Raw genomic sequence first — 22,372 nt, forward strand, 5'->3', positions numbered from 1 at the left:
ATCAGTGAAATGGAAAGTTTTTTTTTTTTTTTTGCTGACGCTGTATACCCAGGGTCCTGAGCTGGATATGATCATTTTTCTCTTTCCTGGTGATTCCATTCTACTTCTGACTCTTGCTCTCAGGGTAACTCAGAAAATATTTTTGGCTAGTGCAGCATAAGCCGTACAAATGCTAATCTGCATTTGTTGACTTAATGCCCACATCAAATTTATTAAGTACACTCTGCATTAGTGTGAAAACACAAGGGTCTGCCTTTATATTCATTATAGCGCTATATTCCATGTAATTACTTATATCAGTACTTTTGTCAGGAAACAAAACATTTAAATCCCATTTATATATTGTGTGTGGAACAAGGCTAAGTTTGACATAACAGTATCCTTCAGGAAGATGCCAAAGAAATATGAATTGACTTATGAAGACATGCCCAGAAGTTTCTATATATCAAAAAAATCTGGGAAAAATTAGTTTTCTTTGTGAATTTCCAGTGTCATAAAATGTTATTTAAAACAATGTACACATAGATGTAGCATTTCAATGCTTATTTGTATTATTTATCATGAAACTATCTTCCTGTGAGCTGTACTGCTTGTGCACTGTTCAGAAATGTTTACCTAATAGTGAAAAAATATGATGTGGAAGAACAAAACAGCAGGTTGCTAATGAAATTTATTAGAGAGAGCAGTAATCAAAGTGATTCCAAGGTTTATTCCTTAGCAAAAAATTAAAACAAAAACAAAAAAAAAACACCCCTCTCTTCCAGTGCTGAAAGGTAACTTTACAGAGTACAAATTTCACCAACCTCAAAAGTATGTGGCATTCCATTAAACTGTCTGGGGTATTGATAATGCCCCTATTATAATAGGGCCTAAAAACTGAGATTGCAAGAATATTAAAAGAGAAGACAATGCACTTGGTGATAGATTTAAGTAGTTTTAACTAATGTAAATCACTGATGTAAAAAGTGCTTGAAGCATGTGTACACCTTGTTCCTCTTTGGGTAAATGTTTACCAGACTGGTAGAACAGTGGAAACCTGTAATGGTTCTGTTTAAAGAGGTTTGTAATGCTGATGAAACCATAAAAACACTTCAAAATTATTGAATTTAAAATTGCACCAAGCAGTCACTAGTGAGAGATGCTGACATGTCCAAATAAAGTTCATAATCTGAAAGTTGTTTAAAAAGAGACAAGTTAATGAGCTCTGCAAAGAAAATAACTTCTGAATCATAAATGTATGGTAGTAGCAATCCAAAACAGTCTAAAAAAGTTTCCAACTCTTAGCAAGTTAACCTCATACATGCAGAAAGCTTATTTGTTTTGTGTCTCGTTTGAATATGAAGTAAAAAAGCATAAAGCACTTTGCTTGCTCCTTTTAACTGGTATGCCATCAAGTTCTTCAATAAAACATGCCCCATTTACTGAGATCATCGATCTCAGTAAATGGGGCATGTTTTATTGAAGAACACATGTTGATCCTTCACATGTTGAAGAATGTGATACATAGGTTGTCAATTCTTCTACTTTCATTTTGGAAGTTGATTATCATTGAAAACTAAATCAGAAGGATGATTCTTGGCTACCACCAAGATTGTGGAATAAGGCAAGAGAAGATTTATTTTCTTTCATTGATATTTTTATAACTGCTAAGGTAGTACTAATTTCATCAATTGAAATTATTTGTGTCGACAAGTTTTGCAGTACTTCTTGGTGTCATTAAAGATAAAAAAAAAAAAAAATAGATGAAAAAGCAATAGATGTTTCAGTGTTTGAACCTAGCAAACATTATTATGAAAGAAGAACGAAATGATGTACAGTAGTTCTTGGTTGGGCAACTGACCAGGTGCAGAAGTAAACTTGAAATATAACAAATTAACCTAAGTGACGATTGGCATTTGAATAATTCCTGATAGTAGTAATGTGTAGAAAGTTTTAATTTCATAGAATTTTCTGTTAGTCAAACTATGTGCCTTTTTTATATATCACGCTTCGCCTCGATCCTTGTTAAACACAAATCCACGTTAAAGTATAGAACTTTATTGACTTTGGCATCTGAACAATATGTTGTAATACTTACTATATTGGTTAATTTTAAATATGGTGCCTGTTTGATTTCATCAAGCAAACTTCCTCCCACCATCTCGTTGAGAAATACATTGTTGCCCATCACACATGCAAGCCTGACAGTTTCATGTGCCACAACAGTCAAGAAAGGAGAGAAGTTAGAAAATGATGAGAAAGTGGTATGATTGTAACCATACTAAGTTCAAAAGTACATTATTGTTTTTAGTAGCTATGAAACAGCCAAGTTGTTGAAAGTAAAAAGGAGTAGTGTAATTAATGCCTTCATTTTGGTTTAGAACCAAAAAAATAGGCAAGAGGATCAAAATTAAGTTGTTTTATATGCTAATTATTGAATTTAACATTGGGTTTAAATGGTTTAAACCCAATGTTACAAGCACTACCAATTCAGATGGAATTGTTAGTGTTTTTAAATTTTTTTAGTAAATAAATTTTTAAAGTTTGATTCATTTGAAAGATGAAGCTAAACATGTTACTTCCTTCCTAATTTTAAATAAATGGTTTTTACACCAAAATGGAATTTGTTGGATATAGCAGACCTTTAGTTTAAACGATTGTATGCTTACTATAGAAGAATATTTGTTATGTACTGCTTCTCAAAAGAAATTATGTTTAACTCAGAAATTGGTTAAAGCAGTCTTTTTTTTTTTTTTTGACAGAAAAATCCTGGGTGCAATAACATTTAAAAACATATTTTCTGATAAACAATCCTACAGAGTTGTACCTTAATATAAAATGTGTATGCTGGAAGTTAAATTTAATTTCAAGGCCAAATCCTGAATTAAAAACTCCTCCTGATTTCTCTTGATAAAAATTACAAAATCTACTTTCCAAAAGTCACAACTCAGCAACTATGCTTAAACCATTTGTGTTAGAACTATAATGTTATGAGTTGTTCCACTGTAGTGGTTGTTGCCACTACTTCTAATAAATAGTGGCAATAATACTACAAAACAGGACTGAGGGAGTATGCATACCTTACCTTCATCATGTTTGTGATGAAATTCGTTTCCTGGCATTCAAGTGGTTGTTACCATGTATTATTTTTAGGTTGACAAAAGTTTCAGCTTCTGTTGGAGGGGGAGTCAAACAGAGAACAGTATATGCTTTTAAGTAATGCCATCATAGCCACAGTGAGAAATCTCATCTGCCACTTGCTCTTTCTCATCCATAATGATGAGAAAGAGTTGAGAAACAAAGTGTGATGCAAAATAAAATTGCTTTTTTGCAAGCCAGATGCATCTCCTATATGTTTTTGCACCTCGTAGATGCACCTCTTACGTTTTTGAAAGTTGCCAAATGAATTATGGTAGGAAAAATTTTAATTTTTAAAATTTGACATATTGCTTTTTAAGGTAGCAGCTTTTCTTGATTTCATTGTCAATATTGATTTGTTTCTCTAAGACTAAAAAAAAAACTGAGTTCATTACTTTTTTTTAAGCAAAAAGTAATGTTTAGATATACTTTCTATTTTTATGAATATCACTTTAGTAAATGTAAACAGTTTCATTTTATTTCATTAGGAAGACAGCAGTAAGGCAGCAGCAGAATTTATGTGCATCCTTGTGGAGTTGGTATTTACAATGAAAGAGAGGCTAGCTGATATCAATGAAAATTCTTACAATAATTTTATGTTAAGAGTAGGTAAGAAGATGAACTTGTTTCAATATAGGATATACTAATATATTTCACAAAGCAACATGAACTCTTCAACTAATTTAGTATTAGCAAATTGATACAAAAACCGAAACTTGTACTGCATCAGCAAAAAAAAAAACAAAAAAAACTAACTAACCTACCTCATTTGCCCAAAACTCCTTTGAATTTATTCAAACTACCTATGCATATCCTAGGTGGAAGTTTATTCCAACTATCAATTGCTCTTTGACTGAATGCAAATTTGTGCTCATCTGTTCTGCAGTCATCCTTTCTCTTTTTGTGTGTGTGTGTGTGTGTGTGTGGTGTGTGTGTGTGTGTGTGTGTGTGTTGAGAGAAATTAAAGATTCCATCAGCATTTAGTTTACAATTTAGGTATGACAGAATTTACACCCTTATTTTATGATACAGTTAACAGAAAAGATGCTGTCTTGTGAAAGGTACTGATCTCTCAAATTATAAAGCTACCAACCATTATGCTCCACTATTAATAAGTAACGTTTCTGTAAAAAAGAAAAATGTCTTATTAGTAATGCAGTGTCTACCTAGACAGACAGCTTTTGGTGCTTATTGGCATGTCACAGTATAGCATCCAAAAACCCAATGATAGTTTAATTCACAAGACGAGAGGTGTCAAAGGTGTGAACAGTACATTTCCACAAATGATTCAAGAAATGTTGTTCTGAGCCAGTCTGCAAATAATAAAATTTGGTTATGGTATTATTTTAAAGAACAGAAAGAAAATGCTGTATTGTAAAAGGCATTGATTTCTCAAACTGTAAGTCTACCACAATGCTGTTCAGAGAGTGTGCTCAGCCTCCCACCAGTGAGGTGCCAACAAGCACTGAAGCTTCCATCTAGAAAGCAAAGTGGTATAGTAAGAAAAGACAATGTCTTTTTTTTTCCCCTGCCTACTATAAAATAAGGATTTAACTCCTACCATAGCTAAATTGTATTATTTACAGACCACATAAGAACAAGCTGAATTTGACATTAGTTTACTTAACCCTTTTAATGATTTAATACACCTCTGTAATGGCGCCATGCAATCTGTAGAACCCCAGTCTGTCTTGGTAAGAATATCCTTTTGTGCCTCCAACTAAGCTTGTTGATCTTTTCTGAACAGGGGAATCCTTTGCAAAATGAGCCTTTCAAACCTGCATACAATATTCTAGTCTGGCCTAATTATTACTTTATAGAATAATATAATCACCTCTTTAATCCTTACTGGCAAAGTTCCTCAATATCACTGACAGAACCACATCAGCTGTTCTAATAGCCAGTCTGCACTATTCAGAGAATTATGTCCGTCAGTACATAAAAATATTTTTCCTTATTAGTTACCATGAGTTTCATGCTACTCAAATAGCATGTTAGTCTAATGCAGGAACCACAACTGCCATTTTTTCTGGCAGATAGCCTGAAAAAAAAAAAAAAAAATGCCACTTTTAGCATATACTAATTAATGTCATTAACAACTCAGCCCACCTTTATATCATTAGCAGATTTAGATATCAAACTTTAAATTCCTACATCAATTATCATTAAATATTAAAAGCAGCAAAGGAACTGACTAATGTTATGAGTGGGCTACCATAGGGTAGCCCACTCATAACAATAGCCCATGAAGAGCAGTTGGCCATTATGATTACTTTTTGTCTCCTACCACTTAATTTAAGAATACGTTGTTAAAATTATTTGTTGCATCCAGCTACTTCGTAACAAACTCATAGTAGTTAATCAGCTTGGACAGACATGACTCACTTTAACAACTGTGTGTGGGACTCTCCATCTTTCTTCTTGGCAAACTGAGGTAGAAAGAGGAAGGGGTGAGAGGAGAACTTTATGGCTGACCTTGAAACTGATATTCTTTTGTAGAGTTTTGTAGATGACATTCTTGTCATATGCAGACTTAGACTACTTCTGTGTGTTTCTCAGCTATCAAAAGTAAAATATATCTTTCAGTTTTGAACCTGAAAGTAACTACACACTTCCTTTCATGATGTCTACTTAAAAATCACAAATAAACACTGCTTCACATTGGTTTACAGAAAATCCACAAGTACTGTAAACTTCAAATTAACTTACCCCATACTGTGTTATCACGTGTTCTAGCACTAGTGGGTAAGCATGCATTTCATGTGGTCCTCAGGAATAAAAGTTGTTGTAATTAGGTAGTGACCTCTGCTAGGAACTACGGACAAAGGCATTCACCTATATATTTTTTTTTAATTTTAATATTGACATATGATACAAGGAAACAAGCTTATACTGAATCAGCCAAACGACTACCCATAACATTTCTCCATCCCTCTAATAATTTGTCTGGTCCTTCCTTAAATTTATTCAAACTACTAACTTCCACAGCACCAGATAGAAGTTTGTTCCAACGATCAATTATTTTTGTACATATATCCTGTAACTTCTTCAATACTCCTTCAACTGTAACTTCTTCAATAATTTTACCAAATCCATTTTGGGGGAGGGGGGGGTTTCTTTTTCTTACATGGTAGTACTCGTAAATTGCAGCCAAAACTTGCATGTTGAAGTAATGAATGAGATCACAAAGTATATAATTTTGATAACAAAGCTTGATCTTACATTCATAACACCATGTTAACTTTTGTTTCCTAATGTGGCCATATATGCATTGCCAATCATCACAAGATTTATTTTGCATGCTGATTGTGAGCAGTGCCAACCAAGCACACTCTGGTCCCCTCCCCCAGTCTAGAAATTGTCTATTCCAATTTCATCTTTGGGAAGTTTGTTTTGCACATACAGGTGGACAAAGTGGCGCAGTTTATAACTAGTGTGTCTCTTGTGGAAAGATGTTATTGTTCAAAATACTTATACCAGAGATTTAATTACATTGTATAAAACATATTGTTATTTCCTATGTTATATAACAAGTAAATTTTAATTTAATTTCGTTATGAAATTCTAATTATTAGATAATTATACTTGCCTAGTGTTGTACATATATTCTGGAATTCATAACATGTCACAAACTGTATGAAAATGAATTTTAAAACTGCATTGTTTTGTTAAAAAAGAATCTCTGCACTAACTCCACAACATGCATTTCTCTTAGCTAAGAATTTAAATGGGTCACACACAATCATACCACTTGACTTAAATGGTTTTTTTTTTTTTTTTTTTTTACAAAGTTGTGAAGTTCCTTGTGAGATAATTTTTTACATTAGACACCATTAAGTCAGAGAGCAATATGACTGTGATGTCTGATTTGATAATGGTTTAAAAATCAGGGAAGATATATTAATAAGCAAAGGTATCGCACCTTTGCTTTGTGTTGCATAGAATTTCTCTTCAAGTTACAAAGCTGACTAAGGCTTGCATACCTTCTGATTTTTGTGGTAAATAAAGATAACACAAACAGTTGTGTAGCCCAAAATGATTTATGTGGTAAGCTCATTTTATCCTTGGTATAAACAAAATGCAAACTGCAGTAGCAAGGAGTTAAATAAAGAAAGAATAACTGTAATTTAAAGTTTTGAAGGTTGGCCTAGAAAAAGTCTAAAAATTATTGTATTGACATTCTAACAAAAAAAAAAAAAAAGTTTTGCTGAACTAAATAAAATTTATTATTTGATTTGTCAAAAGAAAAAACTTTTAATTAATCTCTCTTAATTATGGTGATTTACATTAATAAGATAGATTTTTGAATCTGGCAATATATAAGAAACAAATCTTCTATGTTACATTATGTTGAGGAACAACAATGTGACATACACATTATTTGGCACAATCACTAGCTCCTAAAATACTTGAATTGATATTACCTTCATTGCTGGATTTGTTGTAGCATTATACAGTTAGCATTAGCATTAGTAGAGGCATTTGATGCAAGAAAGCAAGCTTATGCAGCATCAGCCAAAAAAAAAAAAAAAAACCCCACTTCCACTTCACCCCTCTGTTCGTTCCAAATACCTGTCCAGCTGAGCCTTAAACTTATTTAGGCTATCAACTTCCACGACAAGGGATGGAAGTCTGTTCCACCAGCCAACCACCCGCTGGCTAAAGGCAAATTTCCGCACGTCTATCCTACATCTGTCTTTCCTCAATTTAAATTTATGCCCTCTCAGGTGATTATTCTGAGCGAGAGGAAGAATCCCATCAGCATTGAGCATGCTCAAACCATTCAAGGCTTTATACACCTCTATCAGATCACCTCACTGGTGCCTAATCTCCAGACACTGTAATTTGCAAAACTTAGGACTTTCTTCGTAACAGCAACACTTTGTTCCATTCACTAATCTTGTTGCCCTTCTCTGTATTCGTTCCAGCAGCTCTACATCCTTCCTGAAATGAGGCCTCCAGACCTGTATACAGTAATCAAGGCGTGGCCTGACCATTGCCTTATACAAGGGAATAATCACCTCCTTATCCCTGCTAGAAAAATTCCTGTATATCATTGATAAGACACCATGAGCTACTCTTGCAGCCCGTCTGCACTGCTCAGAGAACTTCATATCTGCCTGCACAACCACCCCCACGTCCCTTTCATTCTCTACCACTGTCAGTGTAGTACCACAGAGTTGATACGTTGCTCTGGGGTTGCTGTTTCCCATGTGTAGTACTTTACATTTGTCAATGTTAAACTTCATTTGCCACCTCTCAGCCCATCTGCTCAACCTTTCCAGATCCTGTTGCAGCAGCATAGTGTCAGTAGTGTCCTTGACAACCCTGCCTACCTTTGTATCGTCTGCAAACTTCGACATTAAGCTTGATATACCCTCATCAATATCATTTATGAATACAGAAAACAATAATGGACCCAACACTGAGCCCTGAGGGACTCCACTAATAACATTAGTCCACGACGAGCAGTGTCCATTGATTACCACTCTCTGTCTTCTCCCCCTCAGCCACCCCTTTATCCACAGCAGCAGTTTGCCTCCAATGCCACACTGCTCCAATTTGTGCAGCAGTCTTCCATGTGCAACAGTATCAAAAGTCTTTCTAAGATCCAAGTATGTAATATCAAAGTTATTCCCTGCATCCAGTTCCTTCGTGACTGCATCATAGTATCCAATCAAATTGGTCAGGCAAGACTTCCCCTTAACAAAACCATGCTGTGTCCGAGCTATAGCTGAAGTCTTGTCTAAATGATCCTGCAGTGCTTCTTTAACTAGTGCCTCCATTAATTTTCCTGGAACAGAAGTTAAACTCACAGGTCTATAATTACTTGTGTCAGCCTTTGATCCTCCTTTGTGAATTGGGGTGACATTTTCTTTGCATCCCTTGCCAAAGATTTCTCGTAATCTGCCTTCACCTGCCTAACCTCCTTTGTAACTTGGTTACAGATCAACTTATATCTATCATAGGCTTCTGTGTCATGTGTTAATTTGTATGTATGTATCCCATGCATGTTTCTTCTTTGCCATATGCCTCATCAGTTCATCTGACATCCATTTAGGCCTAAACCTTGAACAATATTTCTTAGTTGGTATGTAAAACCTAGTAGCTTCCAAGATAAGTTCTTTGAATGCTTCCCATTTTGCATTTGCTGTTGGTAACATCATCAGTTGGTCCCACTATATAGAATTTAAATACTGTCTCAGTTCATCGTAGTCGCCTTTACGAAAGCAATAACCCTTCCCTTTACCCCTAATGGTAGTTACCTCTTTGAGTAAATCCCACTTCAGCACACTGTGATCACTGCCACCTAGTGGTTCATTTATCTGCAGATTCTTAATGCATGAAGAATCACTGCTGATAATCAAATCAAGAGTATTCTTCCCTCTAGTTGCCTCCTGAACATGCTGGTGTAGAAAACAATCATCCAATAAATCCACAAAAGCCTTGCTAGTGCGTGAGTGACCAGCCCCCAAATTCCAGTCAATATCTGGGAAATTAAAATCTCCCATTATAAGACTCTCTGATTTACTGGCCCACTCTATTTCCCTGTACAGTATCTTATTATGCTCATCAGAGTCATTAGGCCTATAGCACACTCCTACTCTCAATTTTGATTTCCCAATGCTTATGTCACACCAAACTGACTCGACACTGCACTGTCCAGCGATGTCCACTGGCTTCACTTCCTTGGATTTTATGTATTTCTTAACTAATAGCATAACCCCTCCTTCCTTCCTATCCAGTCTATCCTTTCTGTAGATGTTGTACTCCCCAAATTCCAGTTCTGCATTCCTTATATCTGTGTGACACCACGTCTCTGATATCCCAACAATATCTGCCTTTGATGTTTTGAGCAATACTTCATCAAATTTATTTACTAAACTCCTAGCATTGGTGTACATGCAAGTATACATGCACCTATTTCTATTCTTAGCTACCCTAACACAACCCATGTGTTTACTTGTACCGCAATTGACTCCCAGCAGTCTCTGAAATATCCTGCATCTTGTTTTTCAGGCTTCTGCTCATTCCAATAGAAGCAGTGCAAGAATCTCTTTCACCTCTGCCAGTGGCTACTGTTAATCTATTCGTCTTGTCTCCCCCCAAGCTAGCAGTTTTCCAACCCACCTAACAATGCCTCGATAGCATCAGCAAATATTCTTGCACCCTTTCTATTTAAGTGTATCCCATCCCTGTAGAAACAATCTCTCCTGTTAACAAGTACAGTCCAGGCTGAAAAAAATTCTACCCCTTGAGCCTTGCACAATCTTTCCAGGGCCGAATTGATCGACAAGGCTCTCATCATATACTCCCTCCTATCGTGTCTGGGCAGAATTGCAGACACTTTCAAATTCAACCCTATTTCACGGCTTTTTTTTTCAACAGTGACCTGTACTTGTTAAGCAATTCTGCCGGTCTCCTACTCTTGATATCATTAGTGCCAACGTGTACAACTATATCACCTTTTGTGCCCTTAAAAGATGATATTGCTCTACAACGTCATCAACCTTTGCCCCTGGCAGACATACCCTGGTCCTGTTCCACCTATCCTTTTTACAAAGCATGTTCCCCGTTTTCCTGACAATAGAGTCACCAACAACTACTAGTTCCTTTGGGACCAGCGCATTCTGCCTTGGGGGTTGCCGCTGTGTTGCGCGACGACCAAGTGCAAGCTCTGGCGTTGATGTGGGCAGCTGAGAGCTTGATGGGCCCCTCAATTTAGTTCCTTCGAAGGCATCCACCCTGTCCTTCAAGCTCTCATATAGGCCCATAAGAACGCTGAGTTGTTGCCTGATATTTCGATACACTCCTTGCATCGCACACACACACAAAGACATCCCCCATGGCAATATTATGTCCCGTACCTGAATGCTCCACAAACATCATGCAAGCTGTGCATTTTAGAAGGCTGTGATTCAGAAGGCAACTGCCCCCCCTCAGTTCTCCTCTGAGACACAGCACTTCCATTAGCTTGAGCCTTTTGTTTTGCTGCTCTGGTCTGAGCCATGATTTCTTTTAATTTAAATAAAATTTCAATTTCAGTTTATAACCCTAACTTATCTCCCAACACAGTTATAACAGGATATATATATATTTTTAGTGTCAAGTATTAATTATCTCCGAGTTCCCTTTATATAACTTCCATATCAGTTATGTATTAATTAATTATGTTACGTTTGTAATCTAAGTCGGTGTGTGTATTTAGTTAAAAGTACAATTTAAATGCCAACGAAGTTCAAGAAGTTTAATAGATTTTACCGATCACTGAAATTATTATAACCTGTACTATACTAACGCTATCTAGTTTCGATATATAACGATCGTATGACAAAGACAAAGGCGGGAAGTTACGAACGGTAATCTATGGACACTTAAGTATTAATTAACTTTCAAATCTCGCTGTCTCAATTCAGAATAAACTAACGATCCTTACTAGGTCTATAAGCTACTTACAAAAAATAATTTGATGTAAAAAATATTCAATAAGCGGCTAAATATGGCTAAAAAAAAAAACTTCTCGTTCAGCGAAGTTGCGACTTGTACACGTGGATACTCTTACCGATACTTTTATGCAATTGCAAGGCCGAGTAAAGAATAAATACACCAAATTAATCAGAAAATCACAAAATAATGCTATACTGCTAAATTTAAATCAAAAGTTTTAGAAAAACAATAATTTCAAATCCATAAATAAGAAAAATCCACTTAGCAGCTTTGAACACGTCTGGCCCCTACTAGCCTTGTCAGCAGACGAGGTGGACAGTTCTGCCCATCAAGGTCAACAGGCTTCCTGTGGGGGGCAAAACCAAAAATTGCAGACAAGGAAAGGATCTTGGGTGCAATTTCTAGTTTTTGAATCACAGATACTGTTAGCTACTCAATTATACTTTTGTATTTAAAAGCGAACAAAGTCTGCTTGGAAATGTAGGCTGTGCATGGGGTACAGTGAGAGCCAATTTAAACCCTATCATGGGACGTATGGGTAATTTTTATCTAAAAATTACTTTAGTTATGCTTCATAACAGAAATTACTGTCACCATTAACTGTTAAACTCAGAAATGCTTATAAACTAGAGGAACTCCCCGACTTACGGAAATTCGACTTTACATAAGTTTTTGCCGGCCAGTGAAAACTTAAAAAAATCATGGAAATGTATTTTGCATCCCGTAGGAATAAATGGAGGTATCATGAAAATATCATAATGTGAACCCAATAACACTTTTTTTTTTTTTTGTAATTTGTTCCAAGTCCTTGGAAGTTGAAATTTTCGCTATATTACTATGCTATTTATCTCTCTAAAAGGTCATATTTATAATGAAAATTGCACTACCCTTTCATTGTTATTATATGTTCCCATTATAAGAATAAATTTTGAACACCTTTGTGATATTTTTCTAAAGCACGTTTCTGGAGGTCATAACCATAAAACAATAAAAAAATTTGCACTTTCCAGTTTATTGGGCTTTTCTGTTAGTGCATCTAATTATAAACGGATAGTAAACTCAATCTTATTGCATTTGCAATTATACCAATAACTGAAATTGTTTGGGTTTTTAAGCTATTATGGTGAAATGTGTTTCCCCTTCACTGAAATCTTCAATCATATAAAAAACAAATTTTCAGAAACTTCTCTTCATTGCTATTTATGTATTACAATGATGAAGGGAAAGTGACTAACGAAAAGTGCAAGTGGTGGTTTAAGTAGTGCCAGGAAATGAAACAGAATTGATTTAGAAATGAAGATGAAAATGATTAAGAAGTACGAAGCAGGGCAAATTTTCTCATCTATTGCAAGGGAATTAGGTCTAGCTGCTTTAATAGTGAATACTATTTTAAAGGACAGTGCACGTATAAAAGAACATGTCAAAGGATCAATGCATTTGAGATCAACAGTGATCAGAAAACAGTGTTCAGGTGCTATATCGAAGATGAAACAGCTGTTAATAATATGGATGGAAAATCAGATTCAGAAGCGAGTGCCCCTGAGTCTAATGAGCATTCAAGCAAAAGCAACAAGTATTTATAAAGATAGTAAGGATAAGTACGGCGAACCCCAACCCAAATTTGTGGCAAGCAACAGGTGATTTAATATGTTCAAGAATCACGCTGGTTTCCACAACGTTAAAAGTATGCAGCGAAGTCTGCAGCTGCAGAGAAATTTTGTGATGTGTTGGAAAAAGTTATTGATGAAGGTGGCTATTCGATGCAGCAAATTTTTAATGTTGACGAGATTACTCTATATTGGAAAAAAAATGCTGGATCGAATATACACTGCCAAAGAGGAAAATACAATGCCAGGTTTCATGGCTTCAAAAGATAGGGCCAAGCTCTTGCTTGGGGCTAATGCAGTGGGAGATTATAGATTAAAACCATTGCTTGTGTACCATTCTGGAAATCCTTGTGCATTTAAGGGTTCAATAAAGCCACTCTACCCGTGCATTTCCGAACGAACCAGAGAGCATGGATAACAATATCTCTCTTTGAGGATTGGTTTAAATGCTACTTCATTCCTGAGGTTGAAAAATATTGTAAAGACAACGACGTTCCTTTCAAGATTTTGCTTCTGTTAGATTATGCTCCTGGACATTCTACGCATCTAGATGATTTCAATTCGAACGTGAGAGTCATATTTCTACCATCAAACATGACTTCACTCATCCAACCTACAGATCAGGGTGTTGTTTCAAATTTAAAAGCATATTATATACACACATTTGCTCAGGCATTGTCTGCAGTAGACGATGAGAAAAATTTTACGTTAAGAGACTTTTGGAAATTTTACAGTATTTACCATGCCATCTTAAACATTAATAAGGCCTGGGCAGAAATTACTAAAAATTGTTTAAATGGTGCATGGAAGAAAATATGTCCACGGCACATAAAAGGGTTTGAAGGATTTGAAAAAGACGAATCATACGAAGAGGTTACAGATAAGATTGTAAAAGTTGCAGAGCTACTTCAGTTGGAGGTTGATGCCAAAGATGTGGAGGAGTTAATGGAGGAATAAGAGAAGGAATTATCTAACGAGGAACTTACTGACTTGCAGGCATTTATAATAAAAGAAGAAAATGCTGACGAAGCTCAAGATGAACCAAATGAGGAGCCGGGACGCTTCATCACCAGAGAGATAGCAATGGCATTTCATTAAATTGCATTGACAATGCCGAGGTTTGAGAAGATGGATCCTGACAGTGAATGATTCTTAACAGAGGGGTGAATGATATGCTTGCTCGCTACAAAGAAATCTACGATGAAAAGAAAAAAGCGACCATCCAGTCATCCATTAATATGTTCTTTCGTAAGGTTGAGCAGCCAACTTCTTCTAAATCTCCACAGCTCTCAACCTCCGCAGCGGCGTACTTATCAGCTGAAGACGTTGATTCTGGCAACAATGCTTGAGAGGTAAAACTTACTGATGTTATACCTGTCTCCTCTCTTTTTTTGTAATTTTATAATTTTGAAATTTTTTTGAATTGCATGCTTTGTAATTTTTCCTGTGCATGAGATAAAAAAATTGAATAAATACAATAAATAATTATATTTACATGTTCGTTGAACATTTCTTTTTTGATTCAATCAACTCAGCGAGAACTGCACAAGCATGGGGGAAATTCCGACTTATGTAGCATTCCATGGAACGCAACCCTTACGTAAGTCAGGGACTTCCTGTATTTGAAGGTAGCCAGATGAACAACTAGCTACCTTCAAAAAAAAAATGATAGAAAATCTTAGCCATCTTCTATAGCTATAGACATGAATGTTTCAGCAACTGTATTAATGGTTTTCTCAGTATCATAGTGTATGGTGTTTACTGCCGAGCAGTACTGGGGATTTCCCCTAAAACCATGTAGTATAAACTGTAAATGCCAGGGATAGTGTAAGTTTTGATGTTGGTCTGCACAGTGTAGTGTTCGGTTGTGTTGGTCGGCTTTCTCAGTGCAAAGAGAATTCAGAGAATGACACAGAGTTGCACAAAATATAGCTGCAAAAATTTTGGTTAAAATGTATCATATACACAATGGCCACTTTATTAGATACATCTACCTAATATCAAGCATGTCCTCTCTTAGTACCCGCGCCTCCGTAGCCAGGTGGGAAGGAGCAGCAGTGTGTAGCACATGCTTCTTGATTAGACCGGGGTTCAAGCCCGTCACCACCAAATATGGAGGATGCGGAAAGGTCAAGAATGACCACCGCATATTCACGGAGCAATATGGCCTTAGTTGCTAATGCTCCTAAAAAAAAAAACCAAACCAAAACCAAATCTTAGTACCCAGTACAACCTGGATTTATTGGCACAGTTGAATCCATGCCAAAAAAATAATAAAAAGTGCCACAGGGATGATGATCCATGTTCACTGAATTGCTTCCTCCAGAGGTTGCAAATTGGATAGTCATGGATCTATACTCTGAAGAGTTTCCACCTCATCCATAGCTGCTCAGTTTGATTGAGATCTGATGAATGAAAGGCCATTGGTAGCCTGAATTCACTCTCTTGTGCCTGGAACTAGTTCTATACAATTCTAGTCTTGTTACATGGTGCATTATCTGGTTGAAGAGGTCATTCATAAATGGATACACATGAAGGAATACTGTGATAAGATACAATTTCCAGATAACCTGTGGCATACAAAGTTTGTCATTGATACGAAGGGGCCAATTTTCACCACAAAAACACTTCCCACATTACACTTCCACTGTTGACACCTGGCATGATAGGTCCATGGACCCATGCAGTTTTTGCCATTTTCTGGTCCTCAATCAGTGTGAAACAGCAAGAGCCAGAATTCATCAGACAAGATAACATTTTTCTAGTCATTCACTAATCCACAGTAACTGGACCCACTTGTCTTTTTGCTGACAGAAGTGAAACCTAGTTTTGTCATCAGCTGCAATACCCCAGCCGCGACAAAGTACTATGAGGCATTCTGAAATGTCTCTTTATTTACCACCGTTGTACTAATAACAGTACGACTTGTGCAGAGTAACAGAAAGGCTGACTACAGCCTTTCTGTTACCCTGCACAAGTTTTGTCAGCCTCCACTGGCCTCTCGTATCAACTGAAGCTCAGTTGGTACATGAAAATCCCAGCAGTGTTGCAATTTCCAAGGCTCAACACCAGTGCATCTAGCACTGACTACCAGGCTACATTCAAAGGTGCCTGCCTGGCAACCTAAAGGTTGCGGGTTCGAATCCCACCTCGGGCTTGGATCAGAGAAAATGCAAAAACTTTGGGAGGTGCATTATGGTTGTTTTTTGTTTTTGTTTGGTAGTTATTGGCGCATCGGCCTCTGTGGCCATAGTGCACCTCCCAAGGTTTTTTGCAGCACTTTGATCCAAGCCCGAGGCGGGATTTGAACCCGTGACCTTTGGGTTGCCAGGCAGGCGCTTTACCCACCCGGCTAGCCCGGTCGGCGGTGCATTATGGCCACAGAAGCTGATGCGCTAACAAAAAAAAACATTCAAAGTCAAATCACTGGTCTTGCCCATTCTTGTACTGAATTGCATATATCCCTATGTAATTGCTTACCTGCTTTATAGCACATGGTACAATAATATGTGATGCTGTTACTAATATAGCTCCATTTCAAGAAAAGAGCAGGTTATCTGATAAAGTGGCCACTCAGTGTATAACACATTCCTTATGCTATGATTTTACTTTTGAAAACAAAACCAAAACTGTGAATTCTCAGCTTACTTTTTTGACCATGTGTAGAGATGCACTCTAGGATGGACTTTGTTGTCTAGGGGACTGAATTACTTGTGTCTCCAGAAGCTAGACATTTCTTACTCAAGGCCTGCATTGCAGGTGGGCGCCACTACAAGGTGGGCCCCGTTTCGAAGTGTTAGTATGAAGTTTAGTATGTTTGGGGGCACCCGCTTGGCAATGCAGGGACGCCCATTTCAGCTTTGCAGGCAGGCGACATCCAGCCTAGGGCCCACTCTATTCTTACTGATGGTTACTCAGCCTGGGTTGGAGTTTGAGAACTGCACAGAAACAGAAAAATTGTTTTGTATGGAGGGGAAGCATACTATGTTCTTTCGAAATTGAAGGTTCTTCCAGATGTTGATTACATATATGACTGATCTAAGTCTGTATGTAAGATGCTGCTTTGGTGCACACAAGCACTTTGCCATGAGATGTGTGGCTCAAGGGTTTCATGTAGTTACTCAGTGGTGCATTATGACCCACATCGTCCATGCACCACTAAACCCCAATACAAACAAGTTACTCAGTTTTATTGGAAGGGATTGGGAACTGGATTATCTTTCAGAAGGTGATACCTATAGGATGGCATTCTCATGCCTAATTATTGACCTTAGGTCTGGCATGTGGGCTATTTTGATTCCTTTGTTTTTATTAAAATTGTTGGGACCATTTCTTATTCATAAAAACCCCAGTTTGAACTACCTGTGTTGCCAGTATTTATCCAAACTAGAAATCCATATATATTGTAGTGACCAAGACCTGTGGGATGCTGTGTCTGATATTACTTGGCATTATTAATGTCATTCTTATGCTCCTTAAATCTTGTTTTGAGGTCTGGCAGCCTAGGTATGGCTTTTAGCACTGTAAGCAGCTTAATTGATAAATTGGGGTTTAATCATGACAGCATCTTCAACACAGCATCACACTGTATAAGCCTTGGCAAATACATTGATTTTGATAATACCACAATCCTTGGTTTGGGCAGATGCCACCAATACAGAAAATTCAAAGAAGGATTTCCTTATTCAAATGGTCCCTAACAATTTTATTAAAAATAAAAGGGTGACCATTTTTAAAAGTAGTGCACTTTCAAACACACAAGCTACATAGCTAATCCTAATTCTACATCCACAGCTATTCCATCGGAAGGACAGCTTTCTCTCAAATTGGCATCAACTGCTGTGTTTTTATTTATCCATTTCCTAATCTCTGCTGCTAAGGTTGGCTGGCTTGCTTTTAACAACTTCACAAGGGACTCCTGAGCTGCATGTCCCATGGAAAAGTTCCCCTCTGCACTAAAAGAGCATTTTGACCTCCAACACTCAAGTTACACATCCCTGCAACTAAGGACAGTTGCAGTGGTGTGTGAAAAACATCCCAGAAGCACCTTTCATCTCAACAGAAGATTAAAATTTGCCCTCCCCCCCAACTGAAAATATTTTTCTTCTCCACCCAGGTTGAATGACACCTTTAGCCAAAAGCTTCTAGTGTCCAGAATGTAAAACAATTTAGTCCATGCTGAAATGCACATTTACATATGCTCAAAAAGCATTCTGAGTATTGATGATTTTAGTTTTATTTCCAGTAGTACAATTGTGGTGTAAAGAATGTGTTGTACGTGATCCATTTTAACCAGTTGCGACTATATTTTATGTAACGATATTTTTCTTTCCCATGTTACAGCATCTAATGTAGCTGTTATTCTCCAAATTCTTTCTTCACTTGACTCAGGAAAGCATCAGTGTAGTTGCTGAAACATCTAGTTGTATACAGATAATCAAAACTGTAAGTGCTTTTTTCTTGTTTGCTGTTATAGAATTAAATTGTCTTTTTTATGTGGAGTAAAGTTTTCGCCTATGTATCTCCAAAAAGTTTCCCTCGGGCCATATTTGCTGTAGAGAAAACATTTTAAGAAATACTTGAGTTGTTGTGGTTTCCTTGATATTTACCAACTTTTAAATGCTCAGAGGTCTATAATGCTTGAGAATGGGAGAAGTGTTTATGTAACATTTTAGACTTAAAATTGCCTAATTAACTAGCTCCTGAAATTTGGCTATCATTTCAAAGAACACACAGTAGAATCTCCAAATCATGACACTTGAATATTTCAAAGTATAGTTAATCATGCAAGGGGAGAGGGAGGAATGGGCTAGCCAGACTTAAAAAAATAATAATAAATAAATAAAATAAAAGAGGACACGTGCTGGATTTATGCATTAGCATTAGTAGAATATGATGCTTGTCTAGTTCTGCCTTGAACTTATTTAAGTTTTCGAACTCCACTAACAAATGGAAGTTTGTTCCAACTATCAACCACCCACCAGCTAAAGGCAAATTTCCACACATCTATTCTGCAATTGTCGTTCCTCAATTTGAATTTATAACCCCTCAGATGGATAATCCGAGCAAGAGGAAGAATCCCATCAGCTTGCTGAAACCATTCAAGGCCTTATACACCTCAACCAGATCACCTTGCAGGTGCCTAGTCTCCAGATGCTGCAAATTGCAGAACGTAAGTCTTTCTTGGTAAGAACAACCCTTTGTTCCACTCACCAATCTTGTTGCCCTTCTCTGTACTTGTTCCAGCAACTCTACATCCTTCCTAAAACGAGGCTTCCAGACCTGTATGCAGTACTCAAGGTGATATCACCTCCTTATTAGCCTTAGCATTAGCAGAGGCATACAATGCAATAAAACAAGCTTATGCAGCAACAGCCAAAAAAAAAAACACCTAACATTTCATCCCTCCATTCGTTCCAAATGCCTGTCCAGCTCAGCCTTAAATTTATTCAGGCTATTAACTTCCACAACAAAAGATGGAAGCCTGTTCCATCAATCAACTACCCACTGGCTAAATGCAAATTTCCGCACATCTATTCTACAACTATCTTTCCTCAATTTGAAACTGTGCCCCCTCAGGTTCTTAGTCTGAGCAAGTCGAAGAATCCCATCAGCATTCAGCTTGCTCAACCCATTCAAGGCCTTATACACCTCAATCAGATCACCTCGCATGTGCCTACTCTCCAGGCACTGCAATTTGCAGAACTTAAGCCTTTCTTGGTAAGAGCACCCCTTTGTTCCCCTCACCAATCTTGTTGCCCTTGTTTGTACTCATTCTAGAAGCTCTACATCCTTCCTAAAATGAATCCTCCAGACCTGCACACAGTACTCTAGGTGTGGCCTAACCATTACATTGTATAAGAAGATTACCACCTCCCTGTCCCTGCTAGCAAAATTCCTATATATCATTGACAAGACTCCATGATCTGCCCTGGAAGCCCATCTGCACTGTTCAGCGAACTTCATATTTGGCTGCACAGTAACCCCAGGTCTTTTTCACTTTCCACTTCCCTGAGTGTAGTAACACCCAGTTGGTACATTTCTCTTCGGTTTTGCTACCTATATGCAGTACTTTGCATTTGTCAATGTTAAACTCCAGTTGCCACTTCTCAGCCCATTTTCCCAACTTATCTAGATCCGTTGGAGCAACATACTGTCATTAACAACCCTGCCAACCTTTGTATCATCTGCAAACTTGGACATTAAACCTGATGTACCTTCATCAATATTTGATAAATATGCAAAACAACAATGGGCCCAACGCCGAACCTCAGGGAACTCAACTAATAACATTTGTCCACGAGGAGCAGTGTCCATTGATTACCACTCTCTGTTGTCTCCCACTCAACCATCCCTTTATCCACTGTAGCAACTTACCCTTAATGCCATACCTCTCCAATTTGTACAGCAGTCTTCCATGTGCAACAGTATCAAAAGCTTTCCTGAAATCCAAGTATATGATATCAAAATTATTTTTGGCATTCAGTCCCTTTGTGACCACATCATAGTAAGCAATCAAATTGGTCAGACAAGACCTCCCTTTGACAAACCCATGCTGTGTCTTAACTATTAATGCAGTCTTGTAGATGATTCTGCAATGCTTCTTTAACCAGTGATTCCATTATTTTCCCCAGAACGCAAGTTAAACTAACAGGTCTGTAGTTACTTGTGTCACCTTTTGAACCTCCTTTGTGAATTGGTGATAAATTTGCACACCTCCAATCCATGGGGATCTCCCCTGAGTCCAAGGAAGCTCTCATAATTATGACCAAGGACCTGCTTACTTCCTTTGCTGCCTCCTTTAATATAACTGGACAGATCCGTTCCACCCCAGGTGCCTTCCTTATGTTTAACTTCAACAATTTCTCTTCCACTTTGCTCTCAGTTATTACAAGATCACTTAGCTCTCTGTTAGCGTTTGATAAACTTCTAGCACTCCCCCTCATTGAATAACTCCTCATGTGTGAATTGCTGAATTGATGCAAAATACTCATTCAGTTTATCAGCTACCTGAGCATGATCATCAATAGTCAACCCATCTAATTCATTCCTTTTGTTCTAGAGTTTACATAAGTAAAGAACTCCTTGCTGTTTTTCTTTGCATCCTTTGCCAAAGATTTCGAATAATCTGCCTTCGCCTGCCTAAGCTCCTTTGTGACTTGATTACAGACTAGTTTATACTTGCCATAGGCTTCTGTGTCGCCTGATACTTTATATGCATCCCATACATTCTATTCTCTGTCACTAGCCTCAATAATTCATGACATCCATTTAGGCCTAAACCTTGAACAGTATTTTTCTAGTTGGAATGAAAAGCCTAGTAGCCTCCAAAATTATGTCCCTGAAGGCTTTCCATTTAGAATTCACTGTTGGTAACATCATCAGTTGATCCCACTGTACACAATTTAAAAGCTGTCTGAGGCTTCTGTAGTCACCTTTACGAATGCAAAAGCCCTTCCCTTTAGCCTTGATGGTAGTTACATCTTTAAATAATTCCCACATCAATACATTGTGATCACTGTCGCCCAGTGGGTCCTTTATCTTCAGATTCTTAATGCATGAAGAATCACTACTGATAATCAGAACAAGAGTATTACTCCCTCTGGTTGCCTCTTGAACATGTTGCTGTAGAAAACAGTCATCCAATAAATCCACAAAAGTCTTGCTAGTGTGCGAGTGACCAAACCACAAGTTCCAGTCAATATCTGGAAAGTTAAAATCTCCCATTATAAGACATTCTGGTTTACCGACCCACTCTATTTCTCTGCACAATTGCTCATTATACTAATCAGATTCATTAGGCCTATAACACACACCTACTACTCTAGTTTTTCCTTTCCCATTTCACACCAAACAGACTCAACACTACATTGTCCACCAAATATCAATTGGATGCACTTCCTTAGATTTTGTGTTTCTTAACTAATAGCATAATCCCTCCTCCCTTCCTATTCTGTCTATCCTTCCTATACACATTGTACTCCCCAAATTCTAACTCTGCATCGCCTATACCTGTGTCTCTGATGATGTCTTCACTTGCACTTCAAGCTCATAAAATTTATTAACTATACTCCTAGCATTGGTGTACATACAAGTATACGTGCACCTGTTCCTTCCTGCTCCTAGCCACCCTAACATAGCCCATGTATTTACTTGTTCCACTGTCTCCCAGCAGTCCTGGAAATCTCCATTACCTTGCT

The 22,372-nt window shown here is 37.4% G+C and overlaps 1 protein-coding gene across 2 annotated transcripts in view; it reads left to right on the plus strand.

The window, feature by feature from the left end:
- Positions 1-22,372, plus strand: part of LOC150091231 (adenylate cyclase type 1-like) — an 845,725-nt gene that overhangs the window by 772,071 nt on the left and 51,282 nt on the right. For both annotated transcript variants that reach the window (XM_090374793.1, XM_090374796.1), the window contains exon 19: positions 3,606-3,726. In XM_090374793.1, coding sequence (XP_090230919.1) covers positions 3,606-3,726 — 121 coding nt within the window. The remainder of the gene's footprint in view (positions 1-3,605; positions 3,727-22,372) is intronic.

This window comes from Mastigoproctus giganteus, chromosome 1 (genome assembly GCF_048544385.1).
Source record: "Mastigoproctus giganteus isolate SK-2022 chromosome 1, ASM4854438v1, whole genome shotgun sequence".
Classification (NCBI taxonomy): Eukaryota; Metazoa; Arthropoda; class Arachnida; order Uropygi; family Thelyphonidae; genus Mastigoproctus; species Mastigoproctus giganteus.